This window comes from Phoenix dactylifera, unplaced genomic scaffold (assembly GCF_009389715.1).
Source record: "Phoenix dactylifera cultivar Barhee BC4 unplaced genomic scaffold, palm_55x_up_171113_PBpolish2nd_filt_p 000795F, whole genome shotgun sequence".
NCBI classification, from domain to species: domain Eukaryota; kingdom Viridiplantae; phylum Streptophyta; class Magnoliopsida; order Arecales; family Arecaceae; genus Phoenix; species Phoenix dactylifera.
Window position 1 is genome coordinate 140,680 of NW_024068162.1, and position 27,299 is coordinate 167,978.

Here is a 27,299-nt window from a genome sequence, read left to right on the forward strand (position 1 = left end):
ACAACCCAAACTCCTGAGGGAATACTTTACTCCCACTATTTACACTTCCCCATCTTGCATTCGATTACCTGAGGTAGCAGCTGTACAATATGAAATAAAGTCTAGTGTGATCCAAATGCTTCCATCTTTTTATGGGCTCACCAATGAAGATCCATATAAATACCTAGATGAATTCTTTGAAATTTGCACCACTGTCAAGATTCAGAATTTCACTGATGATGCTCTGAAACTTAGATTATTCCCCTTCTCCCTTAAAGATAGAGCCAAACAATTGCTGAATTCTTTAGAAGCTAACTCAATTCGTTCTTGGGATCAAATGCAACAAGAATTCCTTAAAAAATACTTTCCCATAGGAAGAACGAACCAGTTTAGACGTGCCATTACAAGCTTCTCCCAAACTGAGGGAGAAGAATTTCATGAAACTTGGGAGAGATTTAGGGACCTAATCCGTAAATGCCCTCATCATCAAATACCTAAGTGGCAACTAGTGCAATGTTTTATGACGGATTGACAGAACGAAACCGTCAGATGATCGATGCTGCATGCGGGGACACTTTTATGCTTCAAAATGAGCATGAAGCATGGAAATTATTTGAAAATCTTAATGAAAACTCCCTCCACCATGCTTCATGTTCTCGTCAAGCACCCCCGAGTTCTCAAAGAAAAGGGACAATTTGTGAAATAAGTCATTCTATGGACCTGTCTAGCAAGGTAGATGCATTGTCCCATAAGATTGACCAACTGATGATAGGTGGGCATTACATGAACTCTTCCCAAGCACAAGTGTGTACTATTTGTTCTAGCTCATCCCACCCTATTCATGAGTGCCCCTCAGCACCCCAATATCCCGAACTCGTGCAAGAACACATCAATGCTGCTCAAACACTGCCTAGACCGGGTAATGACCCATTTTCCAATACATATAACCCGGGATGGCGAAATCATCCAAACTTTTCTTGGAAGCAGCAAGCTTCGAATACTGCCCAACCTTATTCCCAAAACTTTCCAAACCCTCAGAATTTTCAAACCCTACAAAATATTCATCCCTACCATCCCTCGACTCAATTTCAACACACTCCTCCTCCACCCCAAAGAAACACAGCCTTTGAGGAGAAAGTGTTGAACGCCCTTCAAGGTTTGGAAACCATTACACAATTAGTGCACTCTCATATGCAATCAATCGCCAAGCTAGAATCCCAAATGGGTCAACTAGCTAATGCACTAAACAAGCGAGAGGAAGGAAAGCTTCCAAGCCAACCACTAAGTAATCCTAGGGGACAATACATGGCTCAAGAAAATCAACTAAATGCAATTCATCATGAACAAGCCAATGCTTTGACTACCCTAAGGAGTGGACGTGTAGTAGACAATAAGATTGGGGAGGACAACAATAAGGAAGATGAAGAAGAGGATAGAAATGTGTCAAATGAAAAACCTTCTTCTTCTTCTTCACCTAGTCCACCTTCTGCCAAAACTCATATTCCAAAGGCCCCATATCCTGAAGCTCTTAATTCACCCTCTCCCTTTGGCAAAAAGGGAACTTCACTAGAGGAAATAATGGAGGTTTTCAAACAAGTGAAAATCAACCTTCCGCTTGTTGATGCTATTAGACAAGTTCCCTCCTATGCTAAATTCCTCAAAGACCTTTGTACACAAAAGCGAAAATCTAGGACACATGTGCCTAAAAAGGTCTTCCTAACTGATCAAGTGAGTTCTATTCTCCAACACAACACCCCTCCGAAATTCAAAGATCCTGGTGCTCCCACTATCTCCTGTGTCTTAGGAAATAATTTCATTGATCGAGCACTCTTAGATCTAGGGGCAAGTGTCAACCTTTTACCTTATTCAGTTTATGAGAAACTTGGGTTAGGTGAGTTAAAACCAACCTCGGTATCCCTTCAATTGGCTGATCGATCTGTAAAAACACCACGTGGGATAATTGAAGATGTTCTTGTCAAGGTAGATAAATTCTATTTTCCAGTAGATTTCATTGTCCTTGATATGGAACATGAACCTAATCCTAAGAAACAAATCCCCGTTATCCTTGGGCGGCCCTTTTTAGCAACAGCCAATGCGTGCATCAATTGTAGAACAGGGGTAATGAACATATCATTTGGGAATATGAAGGTAAAATTAAATGTGTTCAATGCGGCCGACCAACCCGCAAGGGAAATTGAGTGTTTTATGATAGACAAAATAGATGACCTCATAGAAGGAGATGCAAAAACTATCTCACTATGTCTGGCTGAAGACAATAAACTTAGCGCTTGTTGGAAGGCAACCCAATTCTCTTAGATTATTTCTTAACATTGAGGACAATGTTAGGTTTAGGTTTGGGGGTATTCATCTTGATTTTCATCCAAAAAAAATAAAAAAAATAAAAAAATAAAAAATAAAAAAATAAAAAAATAAAAAATAAAAAATAATAATAAAAAAATCATTTTTTTAAAAAAAAGAAAAAAAATAAAAAATAAAAATATTTTTTTTAAAAAAAATGTGTTTATTTTCATTTTTTTATAAAAAAAAAGTTATTAAAAAAAAAGTTTTTGTTATAAAAAAAAAACCTAATTTATATACATTTATGCGAGAATGATAAACACACAAGGTATATAAAATTTAAAGAGCCCAATGACTAGTGGGAAGTAATACAAATTTAAGTTCTTTTTATTAAGTCTCTCTTAGGGAGTTGTGAGCTAATTAATACTTTGGAATTTCACTACACACTGGCCGACTCTTCTAAGGTCTAGGCTCGACATTATGTTGAGAGTATGGTAGCAACCTTGGACCCTGATGAATCATACTTATCTAATCAAAAAAAAAAAAAACATCAATAAAAATGGATTTAGTCAGGAACATCGAAAAGGGCTACCTATTGTCAAAGATCAAGTGGGCTTGTGATGAGGACTCCGAGCATAAGTCCGCAGGGGAGTCTTGATGCCCGACACCTTATGCCAACTAGTGTGAGAGTTGTCGACTGATTGCTCGTTACACGGAGAAATCACCACAAGAGTAAAAGTGCACAATTTATATATCTTTCTTTAAAAAAAAGAAAAAAAAAGAAAAAAAAATGTTGTATTGACCGAAAAGACAATAGTGTGAAAGCCGTCGTTGTAAAAATTCGAGTAAACTGGAATATTACAGATAAAGCCCGTGAGGTACTAAAGTAAACATCCACAACTCTCGAAATCCTGCAGATAAGATGATTTTGAATCAGTGAGTAGGTCTTTTCGACCAATCCTTGGAAACTACTAATACTAACAATATTTTGGAGATCCGAACCCTTAGCTTGTGTACGGTCCAGATTTCACCGAGCACTCCAGTATAAATAAGTCTTACAACTCCCTAAAAGGAAACTTAATGACTTTAACTTAGATTGCATACTAACCTAGAATTTGGGCTGACTTAGTAAATAAAACTGTGTGTGCTTTGAAATTCTTATCATTTATGTATCTTAGATAATAATAATAATAATAAAAGAGAGTTTTTGAAAATCTTAGCTAGTATGCATTTGGAATTCGATTTTCACTTCATAGATCAATCGATCTAATAAAAAAAAATAAAAAATAAAAAATAAAAAATAATAATAATAATAAATAATAATAAAAAAAATGATTTATTGAAGTTTGTGGGTATCTTCACTGAAAACTCTCACGAGACTATAACTCGTCCACTAGGGTAACCTGGGGGTTTAAAGCCATGTTGCATATGGTAAATGCAATCGCGATGCCTGCGAAAGTGAGTTAGAGTTGTTCTTTTCTAATTTTATTTTGCTCGAGGACTAGCAAAACATAGGTTTGGGGGTGTGATAAGTGCTGATTAATCTATAATTTAATATTCTTTTTCCAGCACTTATCAATGTTCTTAAACGGATAACTACTTGTTTTACCATGAAATTGAATAAACAATAAAATAAATTTAAATTATGGTAAGAGGTAAATAATACTTTTCTTAAAACAGACTCTGAATTTGTCTCTCTTCTGATTGAGATCTTTCATAAAAACATATAAGGAGGAGATTGTGTTAACCCGGTTTAGTAACCTGATAGAGTTGCAATCAAGCTAAGGCCATGATTAAATAGGTCTTGATCCTAATTAGATAATTAATCTTGTATGAAGAAAAAGGTTTGATTAACACCTTTTTATTAAGTTAGGGTCCTGCTTTTAGTCTTGTCGAGTTCGGTCTGAAGCAGTTTAGCAAGAATTAAATTTAAATGACATTGGGCTCGAGAATAAGTTCAAGCAAAGCAACGATCATGATCCACCTCAAACCCAAGTCAATTCCCAACCAATTCCTTACCTACCTTTATATAAAATTTATAATTTTAAAACAAAAAAAGGAAGAAAGAAAATAATAAATATAATAAAATAAATAAAAATAATATCGGGAAGAATTACTGGTAACACTGTTCATATGAACAGTGTCCCGTGAAAATACTGTTTATATGAACAGTGTTACCAAAAAAAAAAAAAATAATTAAACCCCACTGTTCATCTTCTTCCCCCGCTCCCCGCAGTGTATCACGGCCGAGATGACGTCGCCTGAGGGACCCTCCACGCAATCTTCCACGCGGTGCAGCCAGCCTCCCGTTCCTCCGCCTCTTTCTCCGCCTGTATCCCCGCCTCCGCGCTACCGTTCCGAGCGTCCGAGACAGGCTCCCAGCGTATCACGCCACGGATCCGGCCACCTTCTTCTTCGGCTCCTCCCAACGCTCCCGGCTCCTCCAGCTCATCCTGCAGCATCTCCTTCCTTCCCAAATCAGCAAGCCGTGATCTTCTTCTTCCGCGCCCTAGCTCATTCCGCACGTCAACCTCCTGGAATCCCGCAGCCAGCTCCACTGATCCGACCGCCTGCAATCAAACCGGCACCCCAGCAATCATGCCGTCCTCCTTCCGGATCGGCGCCCGTCTGCAGCTCTTCCCCAATTCCAGCATCCGCGAGCAATCATCCCACGCAGACCAGCTCTCTTCCGGATTTGAAATCCCAAGCATCCGCCTCACAGATCGCGTCCGTTTTTCCCCTCCTCTCCACGTGCTTGCTGGCTGATATGATGAGGGGATCTATATAAGGAGCTGGGGGGCGAGCGGAGGAAGGGAAGAAAGGGGGGGCTCGGTTCAACAAAAAAAACAGGGGAGACCCCCTGTTTCGGTGAAGAGAAGAAGAGAGGTTCGGTTGGGAGAAAAAGAAAAGAAAAGAAAAGAGGGGGGGAAAGAGAATAGTTTGTGATATTTTTGGAAGAATGGGAGGTGAAGGCTTTCATTTGAAGATGGAAGGACATCCGGCCACCATGCGCGGCTGAACACCTAGTCTAGGGCTGGATGAAGCCCTAGCAATGTATCAGGGCATTGTAGTTCTTACTCTTTTAATTTTTTGGAGCTTGTTTAAATTCTTATTATCAATGGAAAATCCTTTTACGATGTTTAAACTTTGAGCATGCTATTTATTATTCATGTCTGCTAAAGTAGTTTAAGATGATCCATGCCTAGGAAGATGAGGTGTGCTGCACTCTAGGTTAGCATAATTAGGTAGACACTTCATGCTACACCGAAGATGGATCTTCCTAACACTCTTTATGTTTTTATTTTAAAAGGCTTGTAGCCAATTTGCATGCATCTCTAAAAGATAAAAATTAAGAACACAGTCCCTAATGCAATGCTATGCGGTGGATTCCAAACCCTAGATCTATCTACTTTGATAAATTTCAATTCGTACTCATAGATTAATTTAGTTAAATCAAGTTAGCAAATCCTTCTTCTTGATTTATTTTTAAAAGAAAAATAACTTATTCTTCAATCCCTGTGGACCGACACCCGTAATCACTATCCTACAGGATACGTGCTATTGCGTGGTTTATCTTTGAAAATGAAAGAACCGATCAGATTGCCGATCACATCATGTGGAATGTGAATGTGAATGATGCCTATCATAAGGCGCGACATGTATAGAAGCAGTTGCAACAAGCTGAAATGTCAAGAAGGGGATACACACTACAGCAAAAATCGTTATCAATGACATTTTTAAGTGCCACAATAAGCAAAAAAGAATGCTGCAAAATCGAAGATTTGAACTTGTTGGGGGGGAAAAATGGACCACCCCACAAATACAATTAAAGCACCCAAATCCGACAGCAAGGCCGAGCTCATCCAGGCCGAGCTCATCCAAGCTGCTGAGCTCAGAAGGCTGCCGTGCTCAGAAGGCTGACGAGACCAGAAGGCCGAGCTCAGAAGGCCGAGCACAGAAAGCCGAGCTCTGAAGGCCGAACTCATGCAGGCCGAGCCGAGCTCCGAAGGTCGAGCTCATGCAGGCCGAGCCGAGCTTAGAAGGCCGAGCTCGTCATCCACATGCTGCAGCCACGACCTACAGCAGTCTCATCCAGGCCGAGCTCATGCAGGCCGAGTCGAGCTCAGAAGCCGAGCTCGTCATTCACATGCTGCAGCCACGACCTGTAGCAGTCCCATCCAGGCCGAGCTCATGCAGAAGGCTGAGCTCAAAAAGCCGTCGAGGTCAGAATACCGAGCTCAAAAGGCTGCCGAGCTCAGAAGGCCGAGCTCAAAAGGCTGTCGAGACCAGAAGGCCGAGCTCAAAAGGCTGCCGAGACCAGAAGGCCGAGCACAGAAGGCCGAACACAGAAGGCCAAGCTCAGAAGGCCGAGACCAAAAGGCCGAGCATAGAAGGCTGTCGAGCTCATTCAGGCCGAGGTCAGAAGGCTGCCAAGCTCCGAAGGCTGCCGAGCTCATTCAAGCCGAGCTCATTTAGGCCGAGCTCAGAAGGCTGCCGTGCTCATTCAGGCCGAGCTCATGCAGGCTGCCGAGCTCAGAAGGCTGCCGTGCTCATTCAGGCCGAGCTCATGCAGGCTGCCGAGCTCAAAAGGTTGCCGAGCTCATTCAGGCCGAGCTCATGCAGGCTGCCGAGCTCAAATCACCGAGCACAGAAGGCCGAACTGACCTCAGAAGGCCGACCTCGTCGTCCACATGCTGCGGCCATGCCCTGCAGCAGCCTCACCGCACCATGCTTTACTTGTCGGCCATGCCACGACATATCAACCAGGGACCATACCCTGCTACGACTGTCAATGTCTCACCATTCCAAAGAATGGACTGCACTGCGCACCACAAGCAAGCTCTGGCTGCACGCCATCTCCTCCCATGATAGGAACGGGCCACCCACGGCAACTCATTACTTCCACGCCCACGTCGAATCGTGATGGTAATCCATTAATTCGCCCAGTCACATCACAGGTAACCTTGGCATTCTCCCTATAAAAGGAAAGCTTCTCCCTCAAACAAGAGGCTTCTTCCTCTCAAGGGAGGCTTCGGACTTCTATATACAGTCCATCTCCTTCTCCAAAATTAAGCCCCCCTCTGACTTAAGTATCGGAAGGCCGGCGCTGGAAATCCCGGCCACCGGCTTTTTTGCAGGTCCCCTGGAGGACCCAGCCCGCTGACGGATCGCCGCCCGCCAGTGTTCACCGGAGCTCCTCCTCCTCGGTCTGCGGCCGCCCCCGGATCCAATTTCCAGCAACAGTTGGTGCTAGAGGAAGGGTCCGAGTTGCGGCCATGAAACTAAGGAGCAGAGGAGCCTTTAATGCCTCTCGGCATCATGCTCCAAGTTTCGAACGCTCAGTCCAGAATTCACCACCAAGATCTCTGGTAGATCAAGTTCCACAAGTCCAACCCGAGCACTTCGACGTGCTAGTGCAGCAAGTCCAAGCGCTAGCCATTGCAGTCCAAAGCCTGCAATAAGTGGAGGCCCCTCCTGTGCTGCCTCCACGGATTCATGTTAAGCAGAGGTAGAAACTTTCTCCCGAGCCATCTCGAATCAGGCATGGCTCCCGCTGCAATGACGTATGTGGAGGCAACCAGTGAGAAGTAGTAGCCCAAGTCTCACGTCAACGAGTTGGAGGGAAAGAGAAATAAAAGCTGAGGTCTGGAGAAGGAGAGTTATGGAGCTTTAAAATGGGATTGTAAGCCTCTGTGGCAAAGGGTACAGCCCCATTAAATCCCATTATCCTTCCAAGTCTTCTGTCTTCCGGCAGCAAGTAAGAAACCAGCATGTACTCTCTCCTCATGGGTGTAAGTCCTTAGGACGGCGCCGGCGACGTTGCTCTCCTTCAGAGCGTCGCCATCACCGAAGCCCCCACCGAGCTCATGCAAACCAAGCCAAGCTCAGAAGGCTGAGCTCATGCAGGCCGAGCCGAGCTTAGAAGGCCGAGCTCGTCATCCACATGCTGCAGCCACGACCTGCAGCAGTCTCATCCAAGCCGAGCTCATGCAGGCCGAGCCGAGCTCAGAAGGCCGAGCTTGTCATCCCCATGCTACAGCCACGACCTGCAGCAGTCTCATCCAGGCCGAGCTCATGCAGGCCGAGCCGAGCTCAGAAGGTCGAGCTCATGCAGGCTGAGCCGAGCTCAGAAGGCCGAGCTCGTCATCCACATGCTGCAGCCACGACCTGCAGCAGTCTCATCCAGGCCGAGCTCATGCAGAAGGCCGAGCTCAGAAGGCTGCCGAGGTTAGAATGCCGAGCTCAAAAGGCTGCCGAGCTTAGAAAGCTGCCGAGCTAAGAAGGTCGCCGAGCACAGAAGGCCGAGCTCAGAAGGTTGCCGAGCTCATAAGCCCGAGCTCCGAAGCTCGAGCACAGAACACCTCTCTCAGAAAATCGAGCCAAAGAAAGCTGGTGCTAAGCCAAGTCCTGAGAGACTTCGAAGTTCGGAAGCCATCAAAATATCTCCAAAAGGTACAGGATGCCACTTTGGCTTTAAATAATTTTAATATTTTACCTATCTCCAGGTCGGAGAATGCAAAAGACGACCTATGGGTATCTCTATCTCCAACATCGCCCCACTCCAGGTGGGAACGCACGATCGCCAACAAACAAGGCCATCTCCGGTCTCCATCTCCATCTCCCTCAAAGACCCCGACTAACTTTGGGATGCCCCGAGTGTTGATGTGCGTTCCTAGACCCCTCAACCTCGAAAAATGTCGCAGGTCGACAGTGCGTTCCCAGACCCCTCGACCTTGCGCACGATCCCTCGACTAAGGTCGAGATGCCCCGCTGAGTCGATAGTGCGCCCAAGCTCCCTCGGCCTCGGAAAGACAGGGTAGTACCTTCACGGTCCTCCGTGGCGCTCGACATCGACAACGGGGTAGTACCTTCGCAGCCCCCCGTATCGCCTCCTCGACTAAGGTCGAGATGCCCCGTGTGTCGACAGTGCGTTCCCAGACCCCTTGACCTCGGAAAGCGTCGCAGGTCGACAGTGCGTTCCCAGACCCCTCGACCTTGCGCATGATTCCTCGACTAAGGTCGAGATGCCCCGATAAGTCGACAGCGAGCCCAAGCTCCCTCGATCTCGAGAAGACGGGGTAGTACCTTCGCGGCCCTCCATGGCGCTCGACATCGACAACGGGGTAATACCTTCGCGGCCCCCCGTAGCACCTCCTCGACTAAGGTCGAGATGCCTCGATAAGTCGACAGCGAGCCCAAGCTCCCTCGATCTCGGAAAAATGGGGTAATACCTTCGCGGCCCTCCGTGGCATCCGACAACGACAACGGGGTAGTACCTACGCGGACCTCCGAGGCTTTCAACGATATTCGACGACATTCGACGCCTCCTATGATAACACGCCCCGATCTGAGTGGGGGCACCCTGCTGAGTCGACCACAAGCCAAAGAAGGCTGCTGAGTCGACCTGAAGCACTTAACTCCAACTGCATGAGAGGTACACCCTACTTGGCACGCACATCTCTATATATATTTGGCTATATTACTGGATGATCGACGACTGGACTACTTCCTTCGCCCGAGCCAAAAAGCGGCTCGAACTCGGAAGTCATGGGGTAGTGTTGGGGAAAAAAATGGACCACCCCACAAATACAATTAAAGCACCCAAATCCGACAGCAAGGCCGAGCTCATCCAGGCCGAGCTCAGAAGGCTGCCGAGTTCAAAAGGCTGCCGAGACCAGAAGGCCGAGCTCAAAAGGCTGCCGAGCACAGAAGGCCGAGCACAGAAAGCCGAGCTCTGAAGACCGAGCTCATGCAGGCCGAACCGAGCTCAGAAGGCCGAGCTCATCATCCACATGCTGCAGCCACGACTTGCAGCAGTTTCATCCAGGTCGAGCTCTGAAGGCCGAGCTCATGCAGGTCGAGCCGAGCTCAGAAGGCCGAGCTCGTCATCCACATGCTGCAGCCACGACCTGCAGCAGTCTCATCCAGGCCGGGCTCATGCAGAAGGCCGAGCTCAGAAGGCTGCCGAGGTCAGAATGCCGAGTTCAAAAGGCTGTCGAGCTTCAAAGGCCGAGCTCAAAAGGCTGCCGAGACCAGAAGGCCGAGCACAAAAGGCTGCCGAGACCAGAAGGCCGAGCACAGAAAGCCGAGCTCAAAAGGCCGAGCACAGAAGGCCGAGACCAGAAGGCCGAGCACAGAAGGCTGCCGAGCTCATTCAGGCCGAGCTCATGCAGGCTGCCGAGCTCAGAAGACTGAGCACAGAAGGCCCAGCTAACCTCAGAAGGCCGACCTCGTCGTCCGCATGCTGCGGCCAAGCCCTGCAGCAGCCTCACCGCACCATGCTTTACTTGCCGGCCATGCCACGACATATCAACTAGGGACCATACCCTGCTACGACTGTCAACGTCTCACCATTCCCAAGAATAGACTGCACTGGGCACCACAAGCAAGCTCTAGCTACACGCCATCTCCTTCCATGATGGGAACGGGCTACCCACGGCAACTCATTACTTCCACGCCCACGTCGAGTCGTGACGGTAACCCATTAATTCGCCCAGTCACATCACAGGTAACCCTGGCATTTTTTCTATAAAAGGGAAGCTTCTCCCTCTAAAAAGGGGCTTCTTCCTCCCAAGGGAGGCTTCAGACTTCTACATACAGTCCATCTCCTTCTCCAAAATTAAGCCCCCCTCTGACTTAAGCATCGGAGGGCCGGCGCCGGAAACCCCGGCCACCGGCTTTTTTACAGGTCCCCTGGAGGACCCAGCCCGCTGACGGATTGCCGCCCGCCAGTGTTCGCCAGAGCTCCTCCTCCTCGGTCCGCGGCCGCCCTCGGGTCCAATTTCCAGCAACAGAACTAGTGTTCCCTTCTTTGAGAGTAGGGTTGAAAATGAGTCGGATATTGGTATATCTATATTTGTATTCATAATTTTTAACGAATATGGATACATATACGGATATTAAATAGATATCAAAATCAATATGCATATTTGTTCTAAATGGATATAGATACGAATAAGAAATTAAGCATATCCATATTTGTTATAAACGAATATAGATACGATTCTGATATTTTTTTAGATATTAATCAAATTTGGACAAAATTAAATAATAAAAACTAGCAATAAAAATATGATCATAAAGAAAAAATTAATTAAAAAAATATAATTTTATCAAGCATTCATCAATAATAAAAACTAACAATTTTATAAAGGATATATCGCTCAAGATTGCTCATCACCAAAGTAGACAGGATGATCTATGGTGCCTCTAAGACGTCTTACGGTGATCATTGATTGCAATCATTGGGTAGAAACTAAAAAGTGGATGGGACCTTCAAAACTATAGTTGCTTGAAAAAGACGAAGAGGAAAGAGGGATGAAAAAGACGAATGAGAGGTTTGAGCTTTTTAGACTTGTGGGGTGATTCGAAGAAGTATTTCGTATTCGGATTACTATTTTAAGTGATAGTCATCCAATATCCAGATTTCTTATAATTTGGCTAATCACTTAATTGATTTCTTTGTTCCGAATCTAAAAAAATTAGATGTATTCCCATGTGTATCCATATTCCGAAGATTTTTGAACTGACTATTCGGATCCGATCGAACAAAAAAAAAATAGTATTCGAATCTGACCTGAATCGAATATGAAAACGGATATGGTCGGATATAATTTGACCCACTTTCAGCTCTATTTGAGAGGCAAGCTCTTAACCACCAAGCTACAACGTGTATTCTGATAAAATAAAAGTGATTTATTTAACTTATTAAAATATATTCGTGTCATTAAATAATTATTCAATGTACATTGAAATATTTCATATTATAATCATTATCTAAAAAATCCTTTTCTTTATAACAAAAATGAAAAATGAATTTACTTTATTTTATTCTTTATGATATTTTCAAAGTTTTTTTATTAAAAATATTTAATAAATTAACCTTTGTGTATCACCATATTCATATATAATTTTTCCTATAAACTCTTTGAATAGATAATTCATGACTATTTTTATTTATACTATAATAAAGTAATAATAATTTTTTATGAAAAGAATATTAATATTATATTAATATTCTTATACTATATTTTTGTCATAAATAAATTTTTATTTTTATTTAAATACAAGCCCAATTGAACTAGTGACCTATACAAAGTAATGCTAAGAACATATGCTAACTTATTATAAATATTTTCATTGTAAAAGATTTCAATCATGAGAGATTCGATGGCCACCATAATGCATATGATAACACATTTGATGACCACAATATGACAAGACCCAAGCTCTATATAAAAATTAATAATTTAAGGTTTAGCGATGATTTTCCAAAATCCAACAACTTATGATATTATTTACCGGCATATTAGTTAAATGCTATAATAATAGTTCTAGTTCCCAGCACTTCAAAATATATGTTATAGAATATAAATTTATAGCTGCATTTATAATAAAGTACTACTAATAAGAAAATGCTTATTGGAAGTTACCGACGTTCATACTATAATGCTGCAAAACCAAGATTTTTAACAATATAAAATAAGAAATACTACAAGTAGTTTGCTGCCAAAATTTATTTTTGTTGGACTGTCATCAGTGCTCATGACACAATGTATGCCCTAATGCGTCCACCTCATCGATGCAATAATGAATATGAAGAGCATGCCATAGGTTGACGAGAGTTAGTTACTGAACCCATCTATAACAATGGATTACGTGATGAACCCACCATCAAGGTTGAAGCAAAATAATGCTAAAGCCTTACTATGCACCGAATGATGTCTGCATCTCAAGTTGAAGAAGAGGATAGGCTACAGACCAACACTTTTCACACTCACTGCATCATTGGTCAACGTGTTTGCAATATCATCATCGATAGTGAAAATATTGTATCTCAAGAAATCATTGACAAGCTCAATCTAAAAGTAGAAAACCAATTTCATGACCATACAAAATTGCCCAATTCAAAAAAGGTAATGATTTAATTGTCTCGAAACACTATCTTATCAATTTCTCTATTCATGATACTTACATTGACGATATATAGTGCAATGTAACACTAATGGATGCATGCCATGCGTTACCGAATCACTCTTAACAACATGACGAGGGGTAATAATACAATATATACTTCTTCAGTAGAAATGGAGTAAAGATCATGCTCTATCCCATGAAGGATGAACCCCCAACAAAGGAGGGTCTAAGTATCCTTGCTATCAAAAGCTTCCTCGATGAAAATAAGGGCTCACGATGCATCTATATGGTCACCTAGATGGATGGTAATAAGGTAGGTATAGGTCAGGTAGAGTTAAATAAGGTGGATTGAAATGGATAAAGCTACGAAAATCTTTCTTTGAATATAAATCAATCAAATAAAAACAAAAATATGAAAGCAAATCTCAATATTTTACATAACATTAAACAAAAGAACAGTGAGAGACATGAGCATACTAAATCACGACATTGGATAAACATTTAATGACTAAGGTCAATCATCAAAAAATAAAGTTGGATTACTAAGTACGCAGAGGAAATCAAAACTTTATAAATTGCTCCAACTACTACTAGTAGTAAAGTTGTTAATGAGCCCTAGCTCCGTCTCATACTTGAACTATTGACATTTTACCTAGGAAGATTGAGACCCAAACAAAATCATTGCCCTACTGATGTCAATGACCTAAATGCAGCTCATTTTAAGGCTGATAATCATCATGCATAAAAAATCAATTCTGATTTAATCCTTTGGGCCGGGCCCCATTTCATCCTAGAAAGATCCGGGCCGGCTCCATAGCTCTAGATGGACCCATGCCACTCGTGCTCACTCGTCCCCGGCACCGAACAGCCGTGCCCACCTGTCAAGAGGAAAGCCCCAGAAGGGGGGCGGCGAGCCAAAGAGGCGATGAAGCTGAAGCCCATGCCAGTAATAAATCCAACGCCCGCGCTCCGTCCCGGCCTCCCCAGCCGCTACTCTCCTCCCTCCTCCTTCTGCTCTCTCCGCCGCTGTTCTCTCTCCGGCTTCTGCTCTTCCTTCTCCTCCTCCCCCTTCTCCTCGCCTTCTTCTTTGTGTTCTTCCTTTGAGAAGCTCCCGAGGCCCTGCCCGTGGTTCTACTCTTTCCCAAGAATGGAGGTACTTCGCTTCTTATCGCTAGGTCCTTTGTCCCCTTTCCTTCGTGTGAGTTTTCTTTGGTTTGAGATTTGTATTCCCTTGTCTTGCCTTGTTTCAGTGTTACTTATTGGAATTCGATGAGCAAATTGATGGGTTTTTTTTTTTTATAAAAAGGCTAGGTTTTGGAGAGGTTTTGATCCGATCTTGCCAAAGGATGTGAAATTCAAACGTATGAGGGTTGTGGGATTTCTTGGTGGGGTGATATGTTGAATAAATGAAGACGGGTGGTGATACATCTGGAAATAATAGACTGTGTGGAGCTACATATATTGGCAAATTTAAGTGTGAAAGTTTTAAATTATCGGAGGCTGAAACTTTTTCATTAATTATCTTTGATTTATTTTTTCACCAAAAAGAATATATTTGATTTGAAGCCTTTTATTTATGACCATTGGTTTATATGCTGAGCTCGTGGATGCTTTACTATTGGTCACTAACTTGTAAACCACATCATCTATTGATTAGATGCGTTATTGACTCAAGACTTTGTAGTTAACAACATTTTCTAGAACGCCACTTCTTAGTTCAGAATTCTGCAAAATGGGACTTCCTTTGAATTCTTGTTGACCAATTGAAGGTTCTATGTCATTGCTTTGAGGTTTGCCTCCAAATTCTTGTAATTATTGAGGGACTTATTATAGACTGCATTTGTTTGTTGAATAAAATATTTATAATGCCTTGAATGTTTAACACCACAATCTTTCTTTCCAAACACCTTAGTATTTGACTAGTTATTTATTTTATCTAATAGAATCATGGAGATGATTGTTGCATTTAGTTAAATCACTGGGCATGGCATTTTTAGATGATATTTTTTTGTATGGAAAAATTATCCTTTTGTTAGATGATCACTAAATGAACCATTATATAAATGTTAGTGTGTTCACTTAATTTACCAAACCTTTGACAATTTTTTGTTATTTCTATTTTTTGTTACTTCATATATTTATGACTTTAGTCACATTTTCATATTTTTTAGTACAATTTGCCTACATGGTCATTGAGGTGTCTACATGGTTGTCACGCCCCCACCAACCCAAAGGCATGTGCTGAGGGACATGGCAACTCATTATATAAATGTCAATGTGTTCGCTTAATCCAAAGCCGCACATGCGTAAGGCTTGGCCCCACGAGCATGCAAGGAAACAACCTACAGTAAGCACAAATCATTCTAACAGGAATCCAGCACAGGCAGGATAAATTTCAATACTATCTAACTTCAAATAATCTGAATTGGCCATGCACCAATCTTAAAACCATCACTAACAATGTCACAACTAAACATTAAACAATTTATAATGAAACCTAGAAAATAACTCAAGCCCTCCAAGTTTGGACAAGTTCTCGGTTTATCTTAGTTGGTACAAAAAGTAGCCAGATTTAGAAGGAACAGATATTTCTTTTTGAGACCTCGGTCAATGTTGTAGAGATGAAATATCGAAATCTCAGTCAATATGGTAAATCCAAGATCGAGAACTTTATCTAGCCATTGGTTTAGTTAAAAATTCATTTTCAGGAGTTAAAGAGGTGATTGAAAATTGTTGGCTAATATTTTTGTATTATGTCAGCCAGTATCTTGGTATTTATCAGTTTTTATTGCTGAGATATCAGAGGCCTAGATCTATGGGACAGTGCCCGATACTGGTACAGACTGATATCTCAGCTGAGATGAAAACCATGCAGGACATTTATGCTATATTAGTTTTCTTGCTAATTGTGCTCATCAAGCTTGTTATGTTTGTTGTAATTTTATTTCTCTCTGTACTTGAGCAATTGATCTACAAATATGAGATTTCTAATGAAGCTTATCTGCATCTTATATTCCTTTTTCTCCTGCTGAAGATGTGAGAGCAGGACTTTGTGATCATATTTGCAGATCTTTGTTATTGCTCATTTTCTTGATATTACAGCATTTCTGGACTAGAGGATCATTTGATAAAAACAAAGCATTGGTGGAGCAATTGAAGCAATATGGTGTAATCAGATCAAATAAAGTGGCAGAAGTAATGGAAACTATTGACAGGGGTTTATTTGTACCTGATGGCAGCTCAGCTTATATTGATAGCCCTATGCCAATAGGCTACAATGCAACTATATCTGCTCCTCATATGCATGCAACTTGTCTGGAACTATTGGTGGAGCATCTCCAACCAGGAATGCATTCTTTAGATGTTGGTTCAGGTGCTTTATCTACACCTTCTATGCTTTTGTGATATTTCATTTCTGTATTTTGTGGGACATTCTACTAGTCATTAAACATAGGCATCTATATTTTGGATACATTTTTGTAGAATCTAAATAAACCTATACTTGTTAACACAGAGTCAATGATCTGACAGCAGAGGACTGAAAAACTTATAACATTTTTTAATTTTCTTGGGTGCAAACTGATCTATTTATTGGAGTATTCTGTGGACATATTATTCAGTTGACTGTCTAAGTAGGCCTCCAAATGCATTCCTTATATATCTAATTTAGCTCTAATATCATTTTTACATAGTATATACAATCTTTTCAACTTACAGAAGAAAGAAGATATCTTAAGTTTCATCGAAAATCAGAAACTGAAACCAAAAGTTTCAGTTTTGGCCGGAACCTTATATGTTGGGGCCTATTCTGGTGTCTTAACCAAAACTAATTTATGGAACTAAATTCATTGCATATATTTTGTTTATTATGGTTATTTGCATTTCATCATTTTTTTAAAATGTTAGGATACATTTTCTTTGGACTAAATTTGACTTTGCAAGTTTTGAGAACATCTAGAACTGCAATTTTAGGTTCCAGAGACATTAGCAAATAGATAATTTCTTGACATAGGCCTGACTATTCTGGAGTTAAAGTTTCATCAACAAATTTGTATGATATTTTAGATTGCAAATGTTGTAATGAACTCTATATATGACTTTTTACTCTTTTATTTTTCAATAGATTTTTTTTAGTGTTTGAATGCAATTTGATATTTACTTTATTTCTTATTTTAACTAATTTTGAAATTTTATAGTTTTGAGTCAAAACTGCCTAAAGTAGAGAGATACTGCTGAAATCATAGAACCTGCGAAAAAGCAAAACCATTTCATCTGGCTGAGACACTTGCAATGTGCATGATTAAGGAAAGATGAAAAAAAGAGGCATGCTATCCAGGCAGCATGTGTCACAAAAAGGGTTTTCCCTCTCCTAGTGGCATTGGGAGTCTAAAAGTCCACTTACAAAAGGGCAATTCAGCTTTAGAAGTCCTGTACCAAAAGGCGCTCAGCCACAGACAAAAAGTCGAATCATTTAGGCTTCTCTTGTTAGTATGATAGAGAACTAGAGATGTTGTTCCGTTGTACTTATGGATGCCGAAATCACCATTACTGTCAGCTAATTAGTATATAATGAAATGTATGCAAAATTGCAAATTATTATTACTTGCCATTTATCATAATACCTCATTTATCTAAAATTAAAAGGAGAAAACAGTGTGGCCAGAATAAAATAAGAAAGGTAGTGTGGTTACAATGTATATTTTAACCTTTGGCTCTCTTTCAGTGGCTTATGAGATGTCAATGCTGGTGGCTTTACCAAATGGTGTACTTGTAATGGTTACAATTTATTTGTCTTCTTCCTATAATTTGGTTTACTTTCTTGATCTTCCTAGCTTTTCTATAAGGTTATTTAGGGCATTATGATGCCATATTTAAGCTGTTGCTTGTAAATGATGGTAAATGTATGCTATGATAGTGAATTGTAAAAGCATGCCTCTTGGATCTTGTGAGAATTCTTGTAAAGAAACTAACATTACAACATCGTATATGCGTGAAAAAACCCATCTCAGAGATGAGACTCATGAGCATATTTACATATTAATGAATATATCCATATACATAATGCTTCTTATCGGTTAACAAGGTTTCATGTTTTGACTGGAATTCAAAAGGACCACTGCCATCAGGTTTCAGCTAATTTTGTTGAAACCAGCTGAAGCCCATATAATAATTGTCATTTGAAAATTAGGTAGTGTCTCTGCCACTTGAACCCTGGAATTGGATTTTGTGCTAGCACTTGGCTTGGCTTCTGGCAAGACACCTAGTGGAATATTTTAAAGAGAACAAGTATACAGGTATGCACTTTGTGCGTTTAGTAACAAAAGAATAGACTAGATAAGAAATAGTATATAATGTTAATAAAAAATGAAAATAAAAATAAAAAAATTAAAATGGGAGATGGAGATGGGAGGTGTAAAGTTGTTACAGAGGGAGATAGAGGGGAAACAAATTTGTTGGAGAGATTAAGTAAGATCAAGGTTCGCGGTCTCGGTACTGGACCCTGTATTGGTGCCACACTAGTATAGTATTGGTACGATACGGTACAAAATTTTTTGGAAGTACCGAGTGTCGGTACGCCATCTGTGCCGGGTACCAGTACGGTACACTCGGTACCGTCCGGTTCGAGCCGGTACGGCGTACCTTGGGTAGGATAGAGAGAAAGCAATTTGTGGTGCTAGAAAGATCCAGTGGGACTTGGATGCAGGAAGGGGATTGAGATTAGTTACAAGCACATTTTTGTTTCCAAATCTATCTATATAGATGATTGTTACATAATAAAGTTTTGTTTGTAAGATGCTCAATTCATGGGCATGTTTGACAAACCCAAAGAACTCCATAAGGACCTTAATGCTCTTTTAGTTTTTAATATATACTGTAGATAATATGAAAGTAAATGCATGAAACCATTGTTTACGACAGTGACAGCCTATTAAGAGCTTTCTGGGTTTTTTTTTTTCCTGTAATGACAACTAGAATTACATTAATAGACATCTGCACTTTGTGGGTTATTAAGCTCACACCCCTGCGATATTACTATAAACTTAAAGCAAATGCATTTTTTTATTGGAAAAGTAAATGCATTATTATGTTTCCTTGCTTGTGACTTTCATAGGCACCGGGTACTTGACAGCATGCTTTGCAATGATGGTTGGACCACAAGGCTGTGCTGTGGGTGTTGAACACATTCCAGAACTTGTTTGTTCTTCCATTGAGAATGTTAAAAGAAGTGCTGCATCATCATTGTTGAATGAAGGTTCCCTCTCCCTGCATGTTGCTGGTATGTTCTGCTTACTCAAACTATAACTTTATGGAAGATAATATAATTTCTCAACTTATCAGGCATGCAGCTTCAGGCTGTAATCTGAGTATTTTCAAATCTTTTCATCAAACAGGAGATCATAAAAAATCATCCCTTTGCATTTAACCTTCTCAAGTAGAGGGATGTGCACTTTCTGACTTTCCACCAGTCATCAAAACCTCTCAAAGTAAAATCATAATCATAAGAAGAAGAAAAGAAATGACATGCACGTTAGGAAAGTTCTACTATGTAGGACTTGTTTGGTTATTCCTGCAGGAAAGTGCTGCCGGAATTGGAGAGAGAGGGGGTGTAGGTGGAAGGGAAGGAAGGAGGAGAGGTAGAGGACGGAGCATTGACCAGGAGGAGATGGAGATTCCAAGATTGCAGGAAAAAAAGACCCATGGTGGTCCTTTTTTTCCCCACAGGCTACAGGCTGGTTGGAGTTTGGTTGACATGGGCCTTGCCTAAATGGGCTGTCTAATCCATGTATCCAGCAGTGGGCTGGATTTTCTTCTGCACTACTCAAACAGGCCCTTAAAATTTTAACCATGTAACCTGTACTTAAAAACTGTAATGTATATATCAAAAGCTGAAATTGGGGTTTGTTTATACAAGATTTTATTGGTGGAATCTATTTGGTGGATAATATAGTACTTTATGAATACAATAGTTTTTCTTAGTTTTCCACTACCGCTTCCCTTTCTCAGAGAATTGAACAATGCTGCCAACTTATAGCAGCAATTAGGAGGTGAATGAAGTTTTAACATCTATGGTCATCTATCGGGGGTTTTGCATAATTTGTTTATTTGTTTATTATTTTACTCATTTACCTATTTCCTTAGCATTTTTTGCACTATTTTCTAGAAAATTCTGCTTGCCCAGTGGCATCTGAATTTGTTCCTGCACTTTCTCCTGAATTAGATAACCAACAATAATATGCAACATGAAAGGAAAGTAGAAGACTGAACTTGACTAAATATGATGTGGGATCTAGAGTTGGCAATGACCCAAGCTGAGCTGAGTACTTGGTAGCTCAGACTTGTTTCATTATATGAAAGGGGTAGTTGAGTTTGAGCTGAGCTTGTGTCAAGCTTGGAAAAAATGTTCAAGCTTGGGTTGTTTGTTAACTAATGAGCTTCAGGGTGTGTTGGGATGTCCCAACAAGCTATCCACCAAACATGCCATATATGGAGGCAGGGAAGAGGTTAGCAGGGCAGAGAGCGAACAAGGGGAACTTTGGCCCCGCATAGTCCTGGAAAAGTGGACATTGGAAATAACCTCTCATAGGGAATCCAATATCCTTAATTTTTGGATTGTAAGGTCCATAAGGCCTCCTTAACGCAGTCATTTTTTTCTCTACTATGGCTATGTTTCTCTTTTGAAACCTCTGGTTTTGCTTTGACTTATCCTTGGATAGTGTGTTCGGGCATCCTAACAAGACCTTGATGGGGTTGTCATTGAGGCTGATTTTATACTTGTCTCATTCTGTTAACTATGCTTTGATGTAGTTGTTACTTAACTAATGCTCTCCTAATAATAGTGGCTTAGAAAAGGAATCTAGTATTACTATTTATTTTCAATTACTCCGTTTAAACTGATGGTAACCTGACATTAATTTACTACACAAAAACCCTAAAGACACCAAAAGGGTTTGGAATTAGAAAATCCAGTTCCAAGTTTAAAGAGACGGTACATGAACAAGAAGTCATTTTCTGTTGGACAGCATTTTTGTAAACCCTATTTACGATGCATTTCAGTTTTATATTTTCCCAGATTCATGCCGTATTGGTTTTCTTATCCATATCTTTCTTTTTTAAATGACCAATGTGCATTAATTTGTACAAGAAGCAAGAAAAAGAAAAATCTTTATGGAATGAGAATGCAGGACTTGGCGTCAGTAAACAGAAAAGTCTTGTAAAGCCAACACAAGAAAAATAGGATAAAAAAACCAGTTGCTTATAATTATTATTTTCTCATAATGCTTCCAATTATGCTACAAATTTAGCTTGTGCAGTTTTTTTTTGCTTTTTGGGTGCTCATTTTTAGAATTAGTCTGTTTTATGTTATTTCGTATTGTACAATTCCTTTGTTTGTGGGATCATCTTTTTATTAATCTGTTTCATTAAAAAAAAAAAGTTCGTATGGGCATTTCTTCCAGCTGAGTTCATAGTTTTAGAAAATCATATATACTTGAAATATTTAACTGTATTTAACAAGTCAATTTTATTTGAACAGAGGAGCCATGGCTTGCTTATAAACCGCTGATGAACCTTTTCCACTGGTTGCAGATGGAAGGCAAGGTTGGCCAGAACATGCACCCTATGATGCCATTCATGTGGGTGCAGCAGCTGCAGAAATCCCTCAGCCGCTACTCGACCAATTGAAACCTGGTGGAAGAATGGTGATTCCAGTGGGGAACTTCTTCCAGGATTTGCAGGTGATCGATAAGAAGCTGGATGGCTCCATCAGCATTCGAAGTGAAACATCCGTCCGCTATGTTCCACTGACGAGCCGAGCAGCACAGCTACAAGACTTTTGATGATTGAAGTACTATCAACTTTTTAATGCTGGTAATAAATACTCAACATATGATGAGATTTCAATGCAAAATGTCGTTTGTCTTTGTTGAAGTCGTGTTGTGTAATTATCTGCCGGTTACGATGCTGCTTCTCGTGCATGTGGGTCTCTAATTTCATCTTTCTGTATCTGGTCCTTGTAAATGGTCTGAATATGTTTGACTGCTGGTTTTACTTCATACAATTATCTTGTCATGATGTTTTGTTTAATCTTGACCGCTCAGCGTTCATCATGCTGCTCTCCAAAAACTAGATTCAGAACCTTTATTTGCTCCCATGGTTTTACATGTACCTGCACAAAGAGTTTTGAGGCATCTTGGATCGAGCTAGGCTTGGTTGGATTAATACGGTAAGATACTTTATAGGTAGTTTGAGATTGGAGAGAGATTCTTACGCATTTTAGGCATTTTTGTTTGTTAATATTGCATCTGTTTTGATCCTATTTGGGCAGGTTTGCAAAAAAAAATACAACTCAATTGGATTAAAGATGTAGTGAAGTGAATATAAAATTGTCTTGGCCTAAAAATAAATATAACTTTATTCATATATTAGATTGGAAATTGTTGGATTGGGTCTTGGTTGGTTTGGATTTATTTATTTATTTAGCCTCAACTCTAATACAATCCAAATTGGAAATCTTAGTTTAACACTTATCCAATGCCAGTTTAGCTAACAAGGATTGTGGCACAACGTAGCGTATGTGCCAAAGCAAGTAACTATGCATTGGTCTACAATGTTATTAGTACCAAATGAATCAGTGCCTTCTTCCAATTGGGATTGTAAATCTAGAATTTATTATACGTTGTAAATGTAAATTCCAATAACAAAATATTGTTATATCTTATCCAGGTTTTAATAGTAATCTATGAAGAAGCTAAACTTTGGTTCTTTGCTTTGTTATTCCCCCCTCATATTGGTTATCGTGCACATATTTCAGAAGATAAAAGACCAAACAAAACCTCTCTATGGGATGTTTTCCAAGAACAGGTGAGCAATAGATTACAAGGGCTAATGCATTTCTATTAATCTGGTTAGATGTAATGACTACTCCTTTGATGATGATCTTATTAAAATAGATAAAGGTGTTATTTTGACATAAAAATAATGTGGGGTCATATGTCGCCCTGTAATGAACCTTGGGAAAAGGAAAGTAAATGTAGAAAACAAAGAAAAAGACTGATGATCAGCTATGAATCTTGGAGCAAAGCCGCTGCGTCCTTTGGAAACTTACCAAGAGGGATGTTATAATATTTCAAGACGTTTTTTATTTAGTTAAGAATCCTTTTCTAATATAATGTTAGACATGTCTATCATTGAATTTAGAGTGTGTTTGGTTTGCAATCAAATTTGAAATTAAGATTAGAATCGAAACAGATTAGAATAAAAATTGGAATGATCATATTTTTCAATGTATTTTGGTTTACTACTGAAATCAGAATCGAAATAAGATTTAAATACTAGAAGAGAGTCTGGGATCGAATTTTGAGGAATTATTGCATTTTTATTATCCATCTTAAAATTGAAATGGGAATAGGACCCTTCCTCCAACAAATAGTGAGAACGGGAGCCACTCATTTTTATTTTTATTTTAGAGCCTATCTACCCTAACTAAATATGCCCTGATTTTCATTGATGGGTTATGTGGGGGAAACATGAGAGCAGCTAAAATGATGTTTTAAATTCTTATGATATCTTTTGTTTGGTAAGGAATCTTTTTCCAACATCATGTCAGATTCTTGTCATTGAATTGATTTGTTTGGATGTGTCATGCGGTATGATCTTTATTTTTTTGTTGATTACTATTGTGGCAGCCATGGAAGGAAATTGTCCTTAAGTTTTTTAAGTGTCTGTTGTCTGCATTAGTGCACCAAAAGTAATTTATCTAATAGCTACCTTACTCATCAAATCACAATAAACGTGCATTAGTTATATTAATTGAATTTGTTTGATATAAAAAAAAATGTGAGTTGATTGAGAAACTTGCTTTATCCTTTGACTCTTTTTCGGCATTTTAATTTAAGTTATCTTGCATATTTTGGTCAATTCCAAGCATTCAGCAATTGTATAACTTAATAATTTTTTGTATCAAAATAAATAAATTAATAAAGATTAACTTTATTATCCCATTTGAGTCAAGTTGCTAATTATTTTTCCAAACATATCTAATGTAAGCAAGCCAACTTGCAATTCTTGACTCATCTCAAGTGGTCAAAGAGAAATGGCAATACATGAACCTATCATTAATGGCATAATCCGTATTAAAAAAAAAAAAGAAAAAAAAGAAACTGTCTAGCATGGACTGTAAATGAAACATTGTAGCTCAAGACAATTTCTGCTTCATTATTCTTGTCTCTTCATTGATACAGGCTATCAATTCTGAAACCTAACTTGTGTTGATTGGTAGAATCTCTTATTGCATTACTGTATTCTTTTAGGTTAAGCATGGATACATAGAGTCCATTTTTTCTATCATGGTAAATTGTAGCTCAAGGCAATTTCTGTCTCATTATTTTTGTTATCACAACTTAGGATGGTACCTAAAAAGACTAGTTGGAAGGTATTATTTGGGTTCGTTGATTTTATATAAGTATCTAAGATCTCTTCGGTGAATAACCGATGTGGGACTAAATATACGCCTGCATGGATTCTTACATACTCTTCCCATTCAAAACCTGACGTACTCGTCAGGCTAAGGGTTCAAATAAATTCAAATCTAATCACAACCACCACGATCGGCTCATGATCATACTACAGTATCCTCTAGTCCACATAAGCTATGGGCCGACCTTGCTCTGATATCATTTTGTCATAACCTAGGACCTCATCTAAAAAAGCTAGCCATAAGATATTTCTTTTTTTTCTTAGTCTGGCTAATATTCGATATGGGACTAAACACACGCCCACACAGGTCTCACATACTCTCCTCATTCAACCTCGTCAGGCTAAGGGTTCAAATCTAATCACAAGCACCATGATTGGCTCATGGTATGAATCCATGCTTTAATATCATAATAATTGTCATATGCTCACAAAACATATTATATTTTTTGACGAAGGCGGAGGATATGAATGAATGCATGGCACCTAGATCAAATAAGACATAAGCATAAATGTCAGATTCAAAAATAGTACCTGTCACCACTATATTAGAAATACGTGCATCTTGCTGTCTAAGCGCATAAATTCTTTATTGAGCTTTTGGCTCCTGGCTTCCTTCCTTAGCTTAAGTAGATTTATTCTCATTTCTTTATAGGTTGTCTGCTATTCTATGACCTTTCTAACCGCAACCAAAACAAGAGACAGTAATCTAGGGACAGTTTGTAACTTCATGATGTCGACTACATCTTGAACACTTCCCACTTTATTTTTGCAGTTTTTATTGTCGTCTGGCTTCTTAGATAGATTCTTATAATTCTTATTCCATCCTTTAGATTCACTAGATCTGTTTCTTTTCTTTTGATTTCTTTCTTTTTCAGCAAAAGCTTCCTTGACTTTCCTTTCAATTATTAATGTTTTATTCACCGCAGCTGCATAGGTAGTCAACATAGGGTATCACTTGCTTTCTAATTTCACTCTTCAATCCTATCTCAAATTTGTACACTCGATCTTGCTTATCCTCAATCAATCTCGAAACAAATTTGGCTAACCACTGACATATTTTTTTTGCTTCATATGGATAAATTCTTGCTCTTTCTGCATCCTCATACTCTGAGGAAAGTATTTATCATAGAATGCTCTTCGAAATCGATCCCAAGAGGTTCTCCATCTTGCTCAAATTTATATTTTAGTATTCACTGCTAATGGAATGCTTTGTTTTGCAAGCATAACTAACATTCCAATGTCCCTAGTGTCTATCCACCTACAATGATGTTATGTTTGTTTCTATAACTTATGATTCATTCACTTATGCTCTAATACCATTTTGTCAGAACCTAGGACCTCACCTGAAAAGGCTAGTTAGAAGGTATTATTTGAGTTTTTTGATTCTGTATAAGTTTCTAAAATTTCTTCGGCGAATAACCGATGTGGGACTAAATAGACACCTGCATGGGTCCTCACACTTGTCTCTTCATAGATATAGGCCATCAATTCTGAAATCTAACTTGTGTTGATTGGTACGATCTTTTATTACACTTTTCTATTATTTTAGGTTATGGATACATAAGAGTCCACTTATCAAACATGATACGATTGTAGCTCAAGGCAATTTCTGTTATGTTCTTCTCTCTTCAACGACACAGGCCATCAATTCTGATACCTAACTTGTCTTGGTTGGTGTGATCATTTATTGCATTACCGTATTCTTTTAGGTTAAGCATGGATGCATGGAGTCTAATAATCCATCATGATACAATTGTAGCTCAAGGCAATTTCTACTTCGTTGTTCTTCTCTCTTCATGGACACAGGATATCAATTCTGATACCTAACTTGTTTTGGTTGGTATGATCTTTTATTGCATCACTATATTCTTTTAGGTTAAGCATGGATACATGGAGTCCACTAAATCAATCACGGTACAATTGTAGCTCAAGCCAATGTCTGCTTCGTTGTTCTTGTCTCTTCATTGATACAGGCTGTCGATTCTGATACCTAATTTGATTTGGTTGGTATGATCTTTTATTGCATTCATGATCATCACAAGACCGGTCCTCTACGCTAATTAGCCTAGGGTCTGTCGCCAGAGGAGTACCCACACACTGATGCATGCATCATTGTGGACTTGTAAGCTCTGCTGGCCCTCAATTAAGAAATCTGATTTGTAGATTTTTAGTCACAATCTTTGAATTAATCTCACACTTGATCGGAGGCTACAAGGAGCCATCTGAGCCTCCTTGCAAGTGACACCAATTTTAGCTCCTAGTTACAACTAAATTAAGCTCTCATTTCGGTTCGGATCATCTGCACTTTGAAACAGAAAGAGGAGGGCTAATTGATCAATCATGGGAGCAGGCATGATTCTTTCGATAGGACCTGATGGGGGGCAAAATGGATCGTTCTGCTCACCACAATAGGGCCACCCAATTTTAGCCAAAATAAACCCCAGCTCCAAAACACCCAAGGAGAAGCTCGAACACCACGGCGATGGCGGCAGGAAAGAAAAGAAGTAGGGGCGGAAAGGATCAAATAACGACCCTAGGGTCCCCTCTAGGCCTTATATAGCTCACTACAATGGCTTAGATCGGCTAACTCGAGTGATCAAGCAGGCCAAATCCCACCACGTGTTAGACCC

General features: G+C 39.9%; 1 protein-coding gene and 1 non-coding gene across 2 annotated transcripts; one reads left to right on the forward strand and one right to left on the reverse strand.

Moving 5' to 3' along the window:
- Positions 1-365: 365 nt before the first annotated feature.
- On the reverse strand, positions 366-471 carry LOC120107209. Its single transcript, XR_005509111.1, has one exon. It is a non-coding gene; the product is annotated as a small nucleolar RNA R71 (small nucleolar RNA).
- Positions 472-14,002: 13,531 nt separating this feature from the next.
- Positions 14,003-22,301, forward strand: LOC103709941 (protein-L-isoaspartate O-methyltransferase-like). The gene is made up of 4 exons (XM_039120379.1): positions 14,003-14,347; positions 16,297-16,567; positions 19,307-19,471; positions 21,781-22,301. The coding sequence occupies exons 1-4, from the start codon at positions 14,018-14,020 to the stop codon at positions 22,029-22,031; spliced, it is 1,017 nt and encodes a 338-aa protein (XP_038976307.1). The 5' UTR covers positions 14,003-14,017; the 3' UTR covers positions 22,032-22,301.
- Positions 22,302-27,299: the final 4,998 nt, after the last annotated feature.